Genomic DNA, 18,915 nt, shown 5'->3' with positions numbered 1-18,915 from the left:
GTTTTGATTCAGGAGCGGAATGCTCATTAATAAAGGAATCGATAGTGATTAAGTTTTCTGGACGTAGAATTAATGAATTAATAATTTTGAAAGGCATCGGAAATGTTGTAGTAAATTGTAGCATGCAAATTTTATCTATTGTAATTATGGATTTGTTTACATTAGAGATTCTTTTTCACGTTGTCCCAGATGAATATTTGAGTTATAATATTTTAATTGGTCGAGAAATTTTGAGCTTGGGTTTTGAAGTAAATATTTCTCAAAATAATTTTAAAATCTGTAAATCTAAAGTAGTAAATGAATGTAGTAAATTCGAAATTATAAATTTTGATAATTGCAGATACGGTAGAAGAAGCGTTTGAAAGACTTCGAGTGGTATTAAAAATTCTTATAGATGCGGGATTCTCATTTAATTTTTCAAAATGTTCTTTTCTCAAAACATCTGTTTCATACCTTGGGTATGAGATTCAAGAAGGACAAGTTCGTCCAAACCCTCGTAAAATAAACTCTTTGACAATGTTACCCGCTCGAAGGACCGTTACTCAGCTTAGACAGTTTATTGGCCTTGCATCTTATTTCCGACGGTTTGTCCCTAAGTTTTCACAAATCATGAAACCATTATATGCTCTTACCTCAGGTAAAAAATATATTGAGTGGACTGAGACACATGAAAACGCCCGACAAAAAGTAATTCATACTTTGACCAACGAACCCGTCTTAATTATCTTTGACCCGGATTATCCTATAGAACTGCATACCGATGCTAGTTCCGATGGGTACGGAGCAATACTCATGCATAAAGTAGACGGTACAAATAAAGTTATTGAATACTTTAGTAAAAGGACAAGCCCAGCCGAGTCCAGGTATCATTCTTACGAACTCGAAACTATGGCCGTTGTTAAATCTATTAAACATTTTCGGCATTACTTGCATGGACGACAATTTACTGTTGTAACTGATTGTAATTCATTGAAATCTTCTCAAAATAAGATTGATCTTAATGATAGAGTCCATAGGTGGTGGGCTTATTTACAGGCTTTTCAGTTCGATATAGTTTATAGAGAAGGCAAACGTATGTCGCACGCGGATTTCTTCTCTCGAAACCCTTTGTCCGATTTACCAAAACAGGTTAATAAAATTGAAGAGAAACGCGTTAACCTCGCGGAAATATCGGTTGATTGGCTTCTTGCTGAACAACAGCGTGACTCGGAAATTTCGGAAATAGTCACCAAATTGCAAAGCGATGAGCTATCGGAAGATCTCTTAAAATCTTATGAAATTAAAGCCGGTACGCTATACCGGAAAATACAGAGAAAAGGCGAAACCCTTTGTTTGCCGATTGTACCCAGAGCATTTCGGTGGTCCGTCATTAACCATGTACATGAGTCTGTTATGCACTTAGGTTGGGATAAAACACTCGATAAGGTTTATGAGTATTACTGGTTTGAAGGTATGTCTAAATACGTACGTAAATTTGTTGACAATTGTATTACTTGTAAACTCTCTAAAGCTCAGTCAGGTAAAATTCAAGCTGAATTACATCCCATCCCTAAGACCCGCATACCTTGGCATACTGTGCATATAGATATTACAGGTAAATTGAGCGGTAAAAGTATTACTAAAGAATACATTATTGTTATTATAGATGGTTTTACCAAATATGTTTATTTACATCACACCAGAAAAATTGACTGTAATAGTGTTATTAAAGCTTTAAAGGCTTCAATATTTATATTGGGAGTTCCCGCTCGTGTGATTGCCGATCAAGGTAGATGTTTTACTGGGAAAGATTTTAAGGACTTTTGTAAATCTTTAAATATTAATTTACATTTAACAGCTACAGGTACTAGTAGGGCAAATGGTCAAGTAGAGCGTGTAATGAGTACGTTAAAAAATATGTTCACTGCTGTTGAGTCTAATAATCGTCCATGGCAAGACGCCATTGGTGAAGTTCAGCTAGCTTTAAACTCAACCGCGAATCGTATTACCAAATCTAGTGCGTTAGAATTATTAATTGGTAAGAAGGCAAGACCTTACGGGTTGTTAGTTGATGACAACGAAAATGAAATTGATATCTCTAATGTAAGACAACGAGCGATTGATAGTATAGAGGAAAATGCTAATTATGAGAAGATTAGATTTGATAAAAATAAAGCGAAGGTTAATAAGTTTAAAATAGGAGATCACGTTTTGATTAAGAACGAAGAACGTAATCAAACGAAACTCGATAGGAAATTTAGAGGTCCATTCGTAGTAACAGAATTACTTGATAACGACAGGTACACACTAAAATCTTTAAGTAGTAGTAGAAGTTATAAGTATAGTCATGATAAGTTGAGAGAAATGCCTGAGAATTATATTCCTAATGAGTTGGATGTTTCCTCGGACAATGAAAGTTGTGCCGAGGAGACTGTTGATGTCGGTCCTGAAACAGGGACTATGGTTTAAAAAGAGACCACCAATGACGCAATGCACTAATGGCTGGCAGCAGGTCGTGGACCTGGCATTTTTATTTTTCGCACATGCATCAGTGTGTAGTCGTAACTGCAAACTAAATTAGTGGCTAATGTTAGTTTGATCAGGGCGGGATGGGCACCTGATGATGTGTCGGGCAGGTAGTTGTGGCAACTACATGATTTTGTTTCAGGTACCAATATGGATATGACAAGTATGTCTTTAAATTCAAATTGTGTCAGAGGATCTCAATTTCACAATGAAAAATGTTCAGAACTTGAAAATAGAAATATCCAATCAAATTTCACTTTTATATGAATATTTTATGTAAAACAGTGTTTATGTCCTTATTTATTTTTAAGTATTTGTGCAATTGAGCATCTAGTAATTACAATTATCGAAATAGTGCTTCTCATCATTTTTGTGGATGTTGTTCTTAGCTGCTATTATTATCACAATTCCACTTCCAGAAAAAATAGCAGTTGCTGTACTGGATATTAGCTTTTGTGGTTGATAATAGAACATGCATGTTTAGCTCAGCATTCTGACATGTACTTATCTGTTCAAATTCCATGAGCGCCTTGCAGATGATTAGCAACATGACATATTGCTGTCTGTACTATATAATCTGAAATAGTTATAAGCCTAGATTAAATAATTAGGAGTAAGTAAAGTCCAAATTAAATTTTAAATAGTAAGTCTGACAGTTATCTCTAAAATGACTCGAACACTACACATCTCAATTCCCCCCCTGAGGGAGAAGAACACCTGCCTTGTAGCATGACTGGTCGCTACACCACCCCCTCCATTCCTAGCCATGAGTGGCTTAATCGGAGTACATCTTCTTGCCCTCAAACTGATCACATTCCACAATCATCAGTCCAGCCTCGTGAATTCAACGTTACACAACTGTGAGCTGTTGGATCCCTAGTCATATTAGAATTTCAGGCATTGAGTGCTCTGATTGTGTGGCAAGAGTTTGTTTGCAGCCTCTTTTCACTAATCATGTTATTTCTATAGTTAGAACAAAAAAGTTAGCCTTTAAACTTCATGCTAAAATTGACTTTGTTCCAGGTACCAATATGGATATGACAGATATGTCTTTAAATTCAAATTATGTTTGTGAATCTCAATCTCATAATGGAAAATCTGCAGAACTTGACACTAGAAACATCCAATCAAATTTGACTTTACAACATGATAGACTTCCCAGTAAGTGATATTGAATATTTTATGTAAAACAATAATTATGTTCTTATTTATTAATGGTATATTTCAAGTATTTGTGCAATTGATCATCTAGTTATTACAATTATTGGAATAGTGCTTCCCATCATTTTTTTTTGGATGTCATTCTTTGCTGCTGTTATTACTATTCCACTTTCAGAAAAAAATAGCAGTTGCTGTACTAGATATTAGTTTTTGTGGTTGATAATAGAACATGCATGTTTGGCCTTCCCACCATTGCCAGTGTTTCTTTGCGGAGTTGTATGCTATTAACAAGGCCTTAAATATACTTAGCTCAACATTCCGACACGTACTTGTCTGTTCAGATTCCATGAGTGCCCTGCAGACGATTAGTGACATGATACACTGTTGTTTGTAATATATAGTCTGAAATAGTTATCAAAGACCAGATTAAATAATTAGTAGTAAGTAAAGTTCAAATTAAATTTTTAATTGGTAAGTCTGACAGTTAACTCTAAAATGACTCAACGTTACACAGCTGTGAGCTTCTTGATCCCTAGTTATATTGGTAATTTCAGACAATGAGTAGTGCACTGATCGTGTGGTAAGAGTTTTGTTTGCAGCTTCTTTTCACTAATTATGTTATTTCGGATGACTGTCTTTTTCTGAAGAGGGTGATCCACGATGAGTGGCAAAGTGAATAAAATGCTGCTGTCAACAATCTTCTTCCAGTTATGAACACTATGTCACCGTGGAGCTCCTCATGCAAGAATAACTGTCAAAAGGAGGTTACTATTTGTCGTTTGTGAATAGGGCACATTAGGCTCACTCTGATATCTCATGACTCAGACCGATGCACCCATTTGTGTTTGCTGCAACCGCCAACTAACAGTACACCACATCCTGTGGATTGTGTCTTTTATTCAGCATTGTATCAGAAGTTAGGGTCTTTTTTTTTAATTTCTTAGGAAACATTGAGACGATGTTATCAAATGTTTTACAATTTCTTAAGGCTGGCCATTTATATTCAAATATTTGATTTTTACTACAACCGATTTGTTACACCTTTCAAGTGGTTCTTCCTTGTTGACAATCTTTCTTTTAGGCCGCAAAGTTAAAGGTTCAAGCAACCAACTTGGACCATTCCACTAAAGTTGGCTGCCTAAGATTTGGCTAAAACCCCTTCAAATTGAATCTGTTGGATTTCTGCCACTATCAACATGTCTCCATTGAAACTTTCTTGTTAAGTCATGGAACTGCCCAACCCGATTCGCCACAAACGTTTTCCACTGAGCTGATGGCTATTTTATCCATGAAAGTGCTACAGTAGGGTCTGACTACAAACCACACTTTGTAAAATTATTTTGAAAAGTTGAAATTACCTTATGAATGAGTCGTGACAATAAAAGAGCTGCATATAGCTCGAGTCTTGGAAGACTAACTTTCTTAATAGGCACGACCCTATACTTTGAACAGACTAGTTGTACCTTGATGTCTGAACCCTCACATAGGATGTAAACTAACATATGCTGATTCGGAGGCATCACAGAACCCATGAATCTGGTATTCATGTTGTGAAACATTGAAGACATGCCTAGGAATCCTTAATGACTGTAGTTTAATAAGCAAATCACAGAACTGAGTCCACTTTGTTTCGAGTGATGTTCGTTGGACTTCATCCTAACCAATCTTTTAGTGCCCACAAATGTTGCAACAATAGCTTAACTGACAGAATAACTGGACCAATTAATCCAAGTGGACCAAAAATGTATGAGTTAATGGGTTAACACTTGCTGTTTTGTAATTTTTTCTGGTACCTTTATTGGTTTCACCAAAAAATGGAACTCATCTGCCGATGGATTCCACAAAACCCGTAATGTTTTGACCATCTTCTGATCATTTGAATGAATTGTATAGCCTGCATGTTGAAATTCCGTTGAACATTGTTTAGTAATTTGGGCTCATTTGAACACCACTTTTTCTATTCAAAAAGAAATTACTTTACCCTAGTAAAGGAAAATGTTGTCAATATTCCTCTTGTCGAAGCAGGTCGTATTACTTTACCACCTCTACACTTAAAATTAGGCCTGATAAAGAATTTTGTAAAAATATGGACAGCTTTAAATATTTACCTGAGATTTTTTCACAATTAAGTGAAGCCAAGTAAAAAAAGAGAATATTCATCTAGCCACAAATAAGAAAATTAATTCATGAAAATATATTTTACAGTAAATTGAATCCTAAAGAACTAGTAGCATAGAAGTCATTCAAAGATGTTGTTACTGGTTTTTTTAGAAGCAAAAAGGCTGAAAACCATGATTAGCTAATAAATGAACTCTTAATGAACTACAAAAATTTAGGCTGCAGAATGTCATTGAAAATTCATTTGTTACATTCTCATTTGGACTTTTTCCCTTTAAACTCGGGTGACAGCGACAAACAAGAAGAAAGGTTCCACCAAGATATATTGCAGATGGAACAATGTTATCAAGGCAGGTAGGATGAATCTATGTTGAGTTACTACTGCAATGATGAAGAGAGAAGGCTTCACTGAACACAAAAGAAAAATAAGAAAAAAGAAATCAAGATGACTAATTTCTAAAGAAATAAAGATAATTACATTAAGATAAACGTAAATGTCTACAGAATAAAGATATGAATTCTAATTGTAATTATTATTATCTTTGTATTTTATTATTTAAGAAGTTTCTCAATATTTTAAAGGGTCGTAACAAAAACATCTGAAGGTGATGAAGAAAAACTGATTTCATTTTAAGGTCAGCATAAAAAATATATTCACCTTTTATTTCAGTTCCAAATTATTACTTTTTTTGTTGACTTGTGTAATTATTGACTTATTAAATCTTATTCTTCTAATTTTGCCTAAATTATTACTATTATCTGGTCATATTTTTTCCCATGAAATCTCAAAAGTTGCTTTGCCTTAGTGCAAAATATCTTAAAGATTCTCTTCTAAAGAAATGATTTATTCATACAGTGAATTTTTATTTAAAAGACAGTTCTGATTTTTAAACCATATTTTATTGTTGTTATTTATATTACTTTTGTTAAAGTAATTGTAATTGCAGCAATTTTTTTTTTTAGTTATATTTTACAATCGGGTTTGATATATATAGTAAAATTCTATGTATGTGTATATTTTATGGCATGGAATGAAACAGTAAGATTGCTTGCTGTTTAGTTATGTTATTTATTCTCAGTTTTCATAAATAAAAGAAATTTATCACAGTTTTTTGTATTTTAATTTTTGATTTTAGGAACATGAGTGGAGATAATTGTTTTGTTCTATTACAAAAAACAAAAGAACTTACCTTGCTGGAAAAGCTGAAAAAGGGTTCAATACAAAGTGACACTAGCAGACCACCTGCAAGTAATAACATAATGATGTCTTCTAGAATTGCCAATGAAACTCATAATGATGGAACATCACTTTTTAAAGTTCCTCTGTCTCCTGCACAATGGAGAGTTTTCACAACATCAGCAACCCAGTTTTGTTAAAAAAATGTGACTATTATAGAAAGCATTTGAATTGGGCGCATGAAAAACTTAATGTGGTAAGGCTAATTTTAGAGAGAAAAAACATTTATTGTACTTTAAATAAAAGTATATTTTATTCAGTTTCATCTTATCTCATTTTTAATTAGAGATTTTATTTTTAGTGTTTAAAATATATTTAATATTCAGATATTTAATGTTGAATTCTAGTGAATTTAGGTGCATTGAAGGTGATCCCTGTGTCTGAAAAGATAATAATGTTTGATCAATAATTAAAGATTTATTAAAGCATATTTTTCTAATTTGGAATTATGGGTCTTTTTTGTTTATAGATGAAGCTAAACTGTAATAATTCTAATTGTGCTTGATGAATTTAAAATTCATCAAGTTGGTTTTAAATATTAAAATCATATAATGGATTATGATTCTAGACTCAAAAAGGTTTTGTTTAATTTAAACAAAACCTTTTTGTAATGGCTTTTTTATAATGGCTGTTCAGCCATTATACGCAGAAATAGTAAGTTATTATTTTACATAGAAGCTCACTGATTAACCCTTTATATGTAGCTGGTTGTGATGGGGTGGTTGTATCAAATTAATCTCCTAGAAATGAATTGCAATAATCTGTTATTAGAAGTACATTTCCTTATGTTTAGAATATGTCAAAGTAGAGAGATTTATAACTATTATGTTGTGTAACCTCAATGTTTTTCATTCTAAAATGAAAAAAATTACATTATTTTAAAAAAAGCTGACAATACAGTTGTAGGATTTTCCCATCATGCAGCTTTTTTCTGATGCACAACCTACACACAACATAATTTAAAATATTTATTATTTTATTCAATACAATTTTTTTTTTGATAATTTAATTCAATAATTCTAACTAAAGCGCGTGCACATATTTCATTCGCACAGGTGTGACAGCACTAGCAGCCACCTTAAATAAATTTGTATGCTTTAATTACTATTCATTTATGTAATTCTACCGCTTACCTGTGGTGACTACAGCATCTGTACATCAGTGTTACACTAGCACTCTTTGTGGTGAGAGGGTTACTAATGATGAAGTATACCCACTTAGCCATTGATTTATTTAGAGCAGCTTTTGGGGTGGGGGTCCGATTTTGCAAAATCTTTACTGGAAATACTTTGTTTTAATTTTTACCAATTGTGCCTAAGAAAAATAAGACCTTAATTAGGCGAAATTTCGACATGGAGATAAGTGTGGAAGTTACCCCTTACCCATTAAAACTGGTTCATATAGTATTCCACCTCTCCATGCCGCTGCTCTGCCCATGGGCTGACAAGAGGGATAGGCCTTGCTGTCAATCATTCTATTGTCTCTTGGTCCCAGGATCGATCAATTTACCTATTTCGTATTTAAACTGCTACATAAATAAATTTTCGGGTGGTTAAACTAATTCCTTACCGTGCGAGAAACGTGGAAGTCCGGTTCCTCCTTGGCGATGGTCTCCCAGTCTTTGCCTGTCCATCCCTCCTGCCGGCTGCCTGGTGCTTTTGCCAAAAGAGCACTGGGTATTATGCCGGTGACCACCAATACGGCAGGCTTGGAAACTGTTCGAACACGGAAGCGACTCTCAAGGTAGTGATGCATTGCACCTGCACGAGCCGCTTTCGGTTTCAGCAGGACAGAATACACCACGGACATCAATAATCGCCGTCTGCTGGCCTTCGGTTCGTCGACATTTGCCATGAGCAGGCTGAGAGCGGTTATAGCTGTCACAGCCCTTTCGGCAGCTCCGAAATTGCTCAGCGAAGCTGGGTTTTCAGTCAGCCATCATACCGAGGTATTTTGCGGGCAGCTTGGTCTCTACAATCTTGTCCCCCACCCATGGGGGGGGGGAGGATGTTGAAATGTTTCTTTGTTAGAACCATGATCTCTGTTTTGCTGAGGGCTAGACACTCCTGTTAAAGCCCATCAGGACTAGGAAGGGGGGTGGTATAGTGACCAGAAGCCTCATAAGGTGGGTGTCTTCCCCTATGGGGTTGGGATGAGGGCGAGAGACAACCCTTGGTCGTCCAGCCAGGCACTGACTGTGCATGGCCCAGCTGAGCCTCAGTTGGGCGCATTCCATGTTGTGGTTTGTGACAAGTAGTGCAACGTGGTCAGCGTACCCAACCAAGGCCGATTCTTCAGGCATCTCCAGCCTCAGGAAACCATCATGGTGTTCCAAAGGTTGGGCCAAAAATTGAACCCTGTGCTCCTGGTGTGATTGCGGTCCTACACCAGCCTGCCACCGTCTCATAGATGAGACCACGATTCCGCAGGTAAGCATTCACCATTCTGAGGAAGTATCAAGCCACATGGAACAACTATTCCAGGGCCTGAATCATATTGATCCACCGTGCAGAATTGAACGTGTTTTTCACATCCAACGTAACAAGAAGGACCACACGGTGCAAAAAATGATTGTGGTCTTCTGCTCGCCGCCCTGCCTCAACAATCTCTTGGACTGCATCTAGGGTCGACCAACCCTACCAGAAACCATACTGGCTGGGTGATAAGTTACCTGCCTGATTCATTGCTGCAACCAGTCTTTTCTTTAACAGCTTCTCCAATACCTTCCTAAAGACTATGTTATTTTTTTGTTATTACTCAAAGACTAAAAGTTGAGTCAGAAACCAGATATACAAGCACGTCTAAAATATGCTCTGCATGTTTCCTACTCAGGAAGCTGAAGTTGGCTGTAGATACAGCTTCACTCATCTCAGTTTTGTCTTTGTCCATTCCTTGTTTTCTTTTGATATTTTTCATAGGGAAATAAAGGATAAAATATTCAAATTATAAAAAATGTTATAAATTGTCATTTTAAAATACTCTAATTGTCTTCTATTTACTAGTATGATATTGATGTCAAGTGTAACCTGGATAAATTGAAATTTACTAAGTCTATATGATGACAATATAACATCACATTTTAAAAACTAATATTCTTGCCTTAACAAAAAGGAGCATATGAAATTGGCATTGAATTATATAATCACTTGCCAGCTTTGCAATTTCAGAAACAAATTGTAAAAGCTTTGGACTAGGCTAAGATTAAGAGCTTTCTGTAATTTTTTATTTTTATTTACTGGTGAAATTTGTGAATATAATAATAATCATTACTGCACATCATTTATTTTCCTTTTCTATGTTTTTTGTGCCAGTATTTTAGTGTTACAATGAACCAAAAGTTTTATATGTGATCAGCCCTGTCCAATCCAGGCCTGCAGGCGCCATGGTGCCCTTCGTTTCATCTTCTGACACCTGCACCCATTTGCCAATTTTTTATACTAATTCACAAAATAACATTATATTTTACATCTTAAAAATGATATAAAAAGTACATTTTAGCCATTATATTTTCCAGTAGTTCAACAGAAGTAATTCTGCTGGCGACCTTTTTAATACGTGTTCATTTCTTTGTTATTGTTGTTGACAAATTCATTTCCTATATTTGTAATGGTATAAGTAGGTATAAAGAGATCCTCCTAGCAGGGGATCTAGCTTGAAAGAACAAGCTATCTAATTGTTACTCATCTGTTGGTCTGCCCTTCACTCAAGCCCTTAGCGTTCTTTGTAATAAATTTGAAACTGTCATATTTAAAACAGATTTTTTTTTGAGCAAATGTTGCATTATTCACAAAGACACTGATATTTCAAACAGTTAGTTAAACTAATGAGGGTCATTTCTAGTCAGTTGTTAATAAATTTAAACCTAACAGTTTTAAAAGACTGAATTTTTTGTTAGGCTAGGTGCAAACATATTTCTAATAATTTGAAATCCCAATTACGTCAGGATTTGCAAGTATGTGAATATTTTTCACTGAAGTTTGTTAAAAGTACTTACATGTCTGATGTTGCTGAATTGTGTGTACCTATTAGAATGGTTTTCTGTGATTTTACAATAAAGGAAGAGTTTGTCAAACTGTTGCCATTTCTTGGACAAACTAGGGGAGAAGACATGTTTAATAGTGCGTTCTATAAACATGTTAAAATAGTAACTTTACATTTTCAAAGCTTGTTGCTACAAAAATGGATGGGGCGCCTTCTATGCCTGGTAGGAATAATGGATTTCTATCTCCTTGTGCTAAGGATGAATCATTTCCAAAATTTATTTCTTTTTTTTTGTCTTCAGTCATTTGACTGGTTTGGTGCAACTCTTCAAGATTCCCTATCTAATGCTAGTCGTTTCATTTCAGTATACCCCTCTACATCCTACATCCCTAACAGTTTGTTTTACATATTCCAAACGTTGCCTGCCTGCACAATTTTTTCCTTCTACCTGTTCCTCCAATATTAAAGAGACTACTCCAGGATGCCTTAATATGGGGCCTATAAATCTGTCTCTTCTTATAACTATGTCTTTTTCCAAATGCTTCTTTCTTTATCAATTAGCTGCAACACCTCTTCATTTTTCACTTTATCCACCTATCTGATTTTTAACATTCTATAGCACCACATTTCAAAAGCTTGTAATCTTTTCTTCTCAGGTACTCCAATCATCCAAGTTTCACCTCCACATAAAGCGATGCTCCAAATGTATACTTTCAAAAATCTTTTCCTGACATTTAAATTAATTTTTGATGTAAACAAATTATATTTCTGACTGAAGGCTCGTTTCACTGTGCTATTTGGCATTTTATATTGCTCTTGCTTCGTCCACCTTTAGTAATTCTACTTCCCAAATAACAAAATTCTTCTACCGCCATAATCTTTTTTCTTCCTATTTTTACATTCAGTGGTCCATCTTCATTATTTCTACTACATTTCATTACTTTCGTTTTGTTCTTGTTTATTTTCATGCGGTAGTTCTTGTGTGGGACTTCATCCATACCATTCCTTGTTTCTTCTAAATCTTTTTTTACACTCGGCTAGAATTACTATATAATCAGCAAATCATAGCATCTTTATCTTTTCACCTTGTACTGTTACTCCGAATCTAAATTGTTCTTTAACATCTTTTACATGTCATGAATTGTTTTGAAATATTTTGAATATATCCCATACTCAGTAAGATGATGTAATTATTCATGCAGATGTAAGATGGCTTAGTAGGGGTAAAACACTGGGAACGATTCTGTTGTTTGCTAGATGAAATAAGAGACTTTTCGAAATCTTCTCTCAGACCATATTATCGCGAACTTGATATTATATCATGGCTACCAGATTTACATTTCCTGGCAGATATCACCTCAAAATTAAACAAGTTAAATCTCAAATTTCAAGGGGAATATCATAATATTTCGGATATGATAAGTGTTATAAATGTGTTTGTAAAGAAAGTGAAGTTATGGATTACACATTTAAACAGAAATTCCCTTTCACACTTACAAATTTCAAATAAATTCTAGAAACAGTCAGATCTTTCCTCTTATGCCAAGAATCTTGAAACTCTTGTGTTAGAGTTTGACAGTAGATTTAGCCAGTTTTCAGTACTTGAACCAGTGATAATTTTTGTCAATAATCCAATTACTTCCGTTGACATTAGTGAACTTGGAAATAGGTTGTGTAAAATATTCAGAAAGTATAAAATTGAAGAATTAGAAATGGAAATTTTAAATTTTCAAAAAGATCTTTCTTTAAAATCCTCATATGCAACATGTAGCAATATATGGACTCTGGTGGACAGAGAAAAATATCCTATTCTCCTTAGTGTTGTACTGAAAATGTATTCATGCTTTGGTTCAACATATCTTTGTGAAGTTGCATTTTCATCAATAAATATCATCAAAAACAAGTACTGATCATGCCTGACAAACTCCCATCTTGATGCTTTAAGAGCAGCTTGTTTCAGCTACACACCAAATTTTCCTCAATTTGCAGCAAGCGTGCAGTATCAAATTTCACATTAATTATGTGGTGAGTAAATATAATTAATTTCTGTTTCAGATGTTTTTGGTCATTATTATAAATTACAATTATTGATTTTGTTAGTAGCAGCAGTAGTGTGGAGATAGTCAAAATGAATCCTGGCACCCCCACAGCCTTTGTAATCATTCAGATGCACCCCTAGTTGTAAAAAGGTTGGACAGTGCTGGTTTAGACTAATCATAAACTTTAAGTATTATAAATTCAAGCTACTTACATTTGAATTATTTAGGGTTAGAGTAAATATAATTATAAAAATATTCTGAGTCCAGAGTTAGCTTATATTGATGTTATTATTACAGTTTAATGATAACATAAAATTAAATTAATGATGCAATTTATTTCAGATATTGTGTTTATTGATTGAATTTTGTTTATACTTTAAGCAATCATTGATGGATTAGTAATCTTACTTATATAATGTTTCAGTCATCTCGTCTTCCTCATTAAAATTTTTAACTAAATGACTAAAGTTGTATAGAAAATATGGCCAAAGAGGTTTTCCTGATCATATCGTTCAGTAGGTGCTGCTCTGCATGATCTGCACACAAAAATAATTCAACTAACCTCACACTTTTACTACTGTGAATAATCTCAGCCACTGGTTTTTATACGTCTTACTAACTTAGAATGTTATTTTTCAGGATACATTAGCTGCTTTGTATAGTGGTTTGACAGAAAGAGTTTTTACATACCTTTATGATAATGATCACGTAAGTATATAATTTTTTTTAACATTTAGCATTTTATATTTTTATTATGACAGAAGTGCAATCTTATTTATGGATTTTATAATGAAATTTCTGATAGAGTTTGTAGGTTCATTTATTTGAGGGTTAATAAAATTATAAAAACCATTAAATAACTTTCAAACAGTTCAAAATAAAAAAAAATAATTTAGCAACTGCTCCTACCTTCAAAAACAATATTTTCTTTTTTTATGAGACTACAATAACTCAAGCTCTTATGGGAGGGAGCAACTCAAAACGTTTTAAATGGAATTAGAAGGGTTGTGACACAACCCTTTGTTGTAAAATGAAATTATTCATTAGAAAACAGTAATAAGCATTTAATAAAGAAAGACAACATTACAGATTATTTATTACAAGAAACACATTAAAAGATTAAAATTGAATTATTGACTTGAATGTTCATGAAATTACAAAAGCATTTTCTAGTTTTGCAAGAGATTTTTATGAACTTATATACATCTTTACTAGATACATATACTTGTGTGATACTAGATATACTTGTGTGATGATACAGGAATCAAGAAATGATTTATTAAATTACATTCACTTATGTTACGTTCTCAAAATGTTTATAAGCAAGCCTTATGCTGACCTCTGTGGCTTAATGTTAGCATCTCAGCCTTTCATGAGGAAACTTGTCCCAAGTTTGAATCCTGGTCTGACTTGTTTCATATAGTGCAAAATTTTCATCCCATTTTCTCATGCACAAGCTTTGAGCTTACATCTTGGTTTAGTCATGAAAAGAAACATGAATATGTTATTTTGTAATTCATTTTTGATTTGACTTTATTAACAAAGAACAGTTACAAAACATTTTGTTCACATCCTACACACTGCTGAATAACTGACGTTCTAAACTACACAAAAGGTTGTATGTAACAAGGTAAACTACAGAAACTAGCTTGAGCCAAATAAAACTAGTCTTGTCAATTTTATTCTCAGCGAAATAAAAGATAATAGTACATCACATTTAAATATTTAGCTGCTGTTCGACTTTCTCCATACATTTAAAAGCAAAATAAATTTTATTCATTTATTCTCCTATAAAAAAAAAGTAACAAAATTATGTTATTTTATAGAAATTCAGATTCTAATCTTTCATATTTTCTAACAATCATCACAATTCTCTGTAATATGTAACTTAATTTGTAGAAACAACTGTAATTTTAATTGTTTTGAGAAATAATACTTGTCTACATTACCTCTAAGACAGTATTAGTTTACAATACTCATAAAACTAGGCACCATTTGACAGCTGCTTGACTTAAAAATGTTGGTCTTTAAGCTCAATTAGAAATGAATAGAATTTGAATTATTATACATAGAATTTTTAAGGAAAAATAATCTTAGGAGTGTGTCAAAAAGTGAACATCATTTCTTACTAACTTTTATTGCAAAAAACGTGTTTGCCTAGGTGCCTTGCATATTTTTTTTGAATAGGGAGGAGGAATTAGTGTAGTGTATTCTCTGCCAGTTGGCACAAATGGAAAAAAAAGTTTTTTTTAACCTGTGTAGTCTTTGAGCTTCTTATTAAAGTTTCATTCAGAAATTTTTATTTATAAAAAATTTATAAATTTAGGTAAATATTGTTACCTAACAGTATTAATATTATAATTATGTCTTTTTATTCAAATGATGGTGGTGGTTTTCAAATTATTGTTTTCAAAAGATAGAGATGCTACCATTCCACAACAGGGATTTGGCAAATTATTTCGTGTAACTGAATTTTTTTTAAGGTAGAAATACCATTTTAGTTTTGCTTGATATGAAATAAAATTAGATCCTCTTTACATTATTAAGATTCTGTTATTTATGTTAAACCCCCCCCCCCCCCCAACATTGGAAAAACATTTCAACAGAAGGGATTATATAGTTTCAAAATGCATATTGCTGTAATTTGGGAGCTGATCTATGATATTAATGTAAGCTAAACTGTTTCTATTGGCTTGTGTTCAGAAATCTTTTGTTTTCAAGTGATAACTAGTAAACATTATGCCCTTTTTTCTACTCGCAAGTGTAAAATCATTCTAAGATTCTATGGACCTAAATTAAGCAGCAAATTTTATGGTTACTTATATCTTTTGAACTGAAAAACTGAATAAAACAGGCCTCAATAATTGTTAAATTTCCAATAAGAAAATAAAAATTTTAACAAAATTTATAGAGAATTTAATTTTGAGAAAATCTGTGTAAATAAATTTAATAGAAACCAAATAAAGTTTTAGAAATTCAACTTGTTCAAAAAAATTCAAATCAAAATGTGACAGAAAAACATTAGTTTTAAAGATAACAAAAACCTTCATAAAATTAAAAAAAAAAAATTTTTTTAAATCTAAGTATTAAAATTTAAATATCCATCTCATGAAAGTTTTATCTAATGCTTGGGGTGCTGATCGAATATGCATGTTGCACTTCTATCAAGCTCTGATCTGTTCCTGCTTAATCTATGAATGCATGTCTTATTAGTCTGTATGGGCTACCATTCTAAAGATGCTCAGTGCAGCCCATCATTCATTTATCTGTCTCTCTACAGGCACGTTTTGCTCAAGCCCTGTGTTAAGTCTACTAGTGGACAATGGGGAGCCATCTCTTTGGAATAGATGGAACCAATTTATATACTCCTGTGGAGCTGGCATTAAGGTGCAACCAAATCATCCTACCTTTGATGCGGTATTCTCTAACTAGCATCTTAATGGACAGCAAGAACAGCCGAGATCATCCACTGCTCTGCTAGGCATCAGATGTCTGCACCTTTTCTTAGTTCTAAATATACAGTTACCTCCAGTTCTTAACTGTTCTTGTTGTCCATGTTATTATCCCCTTGGCGCCCTACTCTGGTTAATTACTGCTTTGGTTCTTGTCAATATCATAAGAACACAAATCTGGTTATATAACAACGAAAATTTTATAATATTTTCATTAGGGTGAATCCTGATATAGTTAGAACAAAAAATTCAGCCTTTAACCTCCATGTTAAAATTGATTTTGTTTCAGGTACCAATATGGATATGACAAGTATGTCTTTAAATTCAAATTGTGTCAGAGGATCTCAATTTCACAATGAAAAATGTTCAGAACTTGAAAATAGAAATATCCAATCAAATTTCACTTTTATATGAATATTTTATGTAAAACAGTGTTTATGTCCTTATTTATTTTTAAGTATTTGTGCAATTGAGCATCTAGTAATTACAATTATCGAAATAGTGCTTCTCATCATTTTTGTGGATGTTGTTCTTAGCTGCTATTATTATCACAATTCCACTTCCAGAAAAAATAGCAGTTGCTGTACTGGATATTAGCTTTTGTGGTTGATAATAGAACATGCATGTTTAGCTCAGCATTCTGACATGTACTTATCTGTTCAAATTCCATGAGCGCCTTGCAGATGATTAGCAACATGACATATTGCTGTCTGTACTATATAATCTGAAATAGTTATAAGCCTAGATTAAATAATTAGGAGTAAGTAAAGTCCAAATTAAATTTTAAATAGTAAGTCTGACAGTTATCTCTAAAATGACTCGAACACTACACATCTCAATTCCCCCCCTGAGGGAGAAGAACACCTGCCTTGTAGCATGACTGGTCGCTACACCACCCCCTCCATTCCTAGCCATGAGTGGCTTAATCGGAGTACATCTCCTTGCCCTCAAACTGATCACATTCCACAATCAGTCCAGCCTCGTGAATTCAACGTTACACAACTGTGAGCTGTTGGATCCCTAGTCATATTAGAATTTCAGGCATTGAGTGCACTGATTGTGTGGCAAGAGTTTGTTTGCAGCCTCTTTTCACTAATCATGTTATTTCTATAGTTAGAACAAAAAAGTTAGCCTTTAAACTTCATGCTAAAATTGACTTTGTTCCAGGTACCAATATGGATATGACAGATATGTCTTTAAATTCAAATTATGTTTGTGAATCTCAATCTCATAATGGAAAATCTGCAGAACTTGACACTAGAAACATCCAATCAAATTTGACTTTACAACATGATAGACTTCCCAGTAAGTGATATTGAATATTTTATGTAAAACAATAATTATGTTCTTATTTATTAATGGTATATTTCAAGTATTTGTGCAATTGATCATCTAGTTATTACAATTATTGGAATAGTGCTTCCCATCATTTTTTTTTGGATGTCATTCTTTGCTGCTGTTATTACTATTCCACTTTCAGAAAAAAATAGCAGTTGCTGTACTAGATATTAGTTTTTGTGGTTGATAATAGAACATGCATGTTTGGCCTTCCCACCATTGCCAGTGTTTCTTTGCGGAGTTGTATGCTATTAACAAGGCCTTAAATATACTTAGCTCAACATTCCGACACGTACTTGTCTGTTCAGATTCCATGAGTGCCCTGCAGACGATTAGTGACATGATACACTGTTGTTTGTAATATATAGTCTGAAATAGTTATCAAAGACCAGATTAAATAATTAGTAGTAAGTAAAGTTCAAATTAAATTTTTAATTGGTAAGTCTGACAGTTAACTCTAAAATGACTCAACGTTACACAGCTGTGAGCTTCTTGATCCCTAGTTATATTGGTAATTTCAGACAATGAGTAGTGCACTGATCGTGTGGTAAGAGTTTTGTTTGCAGCTTCTTTTCACTAATTATGTTATTTCGGATGACTGTCTTTTTCTGAAGAGGGTGATCCACGATGAGTGGCAAAGTGAATAAAATGCTGCTGTCAACAATCTTCTTCCAGTTATGAACACTATGTCACCGTGGAGCTCCTCATGCAAGAATAACTGTCAAAAGGAGGTTACTATTTGTCGTTTGTGAATAGGGCACATTAGGCTCACTCTGATATCTCATGACTCAGACCGATGCACCCATTTGTGTTTGCTGCAACCGCCAACTAACAGTACACCACATCCTGTGGATTGTGTCTTTTATTCAGCATTGTATCAGAAGTTAGGGTCTTTTTTTTTAATTTCTTAGGAAACATTGAGACGATGTTATCAAATGTTTTACAATTTCTTAAGGCTGGCCATTTATATTCAAATATTTGATTTTTACTACAACCGATTTGTTACACCTTTCAAGTGGTTCTTCCTTGTTGACAATCTTTCTTTTAGGCCGCAAAGTTAAAGGTTCAAGCAACCAACTTGGAC

At 33.6% G+C, this 18,915-nt stretch overlaps 1 protein-coding gene across 1 annotated transcript in view; it reads left to right on the top strand.

The window, feature by feature from the left end:
- The first annotated feature begins 3,531 nt into the window (after positions 1-3,531).
- The window catches only part of LOC142324291 (uncharacterized), a 37,404-nt gene continuing 22,020 nt past the window's right edge, over positions 3,532-18,915 (top strand). The window contains exons 1-4 of the mRNA XM_075365218.1: positions 3,532-3,666; positions 6,921-7,217; positions 13,681-13,749; positions 17,661-17,798. Coding sequence (XP_075221333.1) covers positions 17,669-17,798 — 130 coding nt within the window. The 5' untranslated portion in view covers positions 3,532-3,666; positions 6,921-7,217; positions 13,681-13,749; positions 17,661-17,668. The remainder of the gene's footprint in view (positions 3,667-6,920; positions 7,218-13,680; positions 13,750-17,660; positions 17,799-18,915) is intronic.

This window comes from Lycorma delicatula, chromosome 4, assembly GCF_047948215.1.
Source record: "Lycorma delicatula isolate Av1 chromosome 4, ASM4794821v1, whole genome shotgun sequence".
In the NCBI taxonomy this organism is placed as follows: Eukaryota; Metazoa; Arthropoda; class Insecta; order Hemiptera; family Fulgoridae; genus Lycorma; species Lycorma delicatula.
Note: the sequence above shows the minus strand (reverse complement) of the source record. Positions and strands in the feature narration are given on the sequence as shown.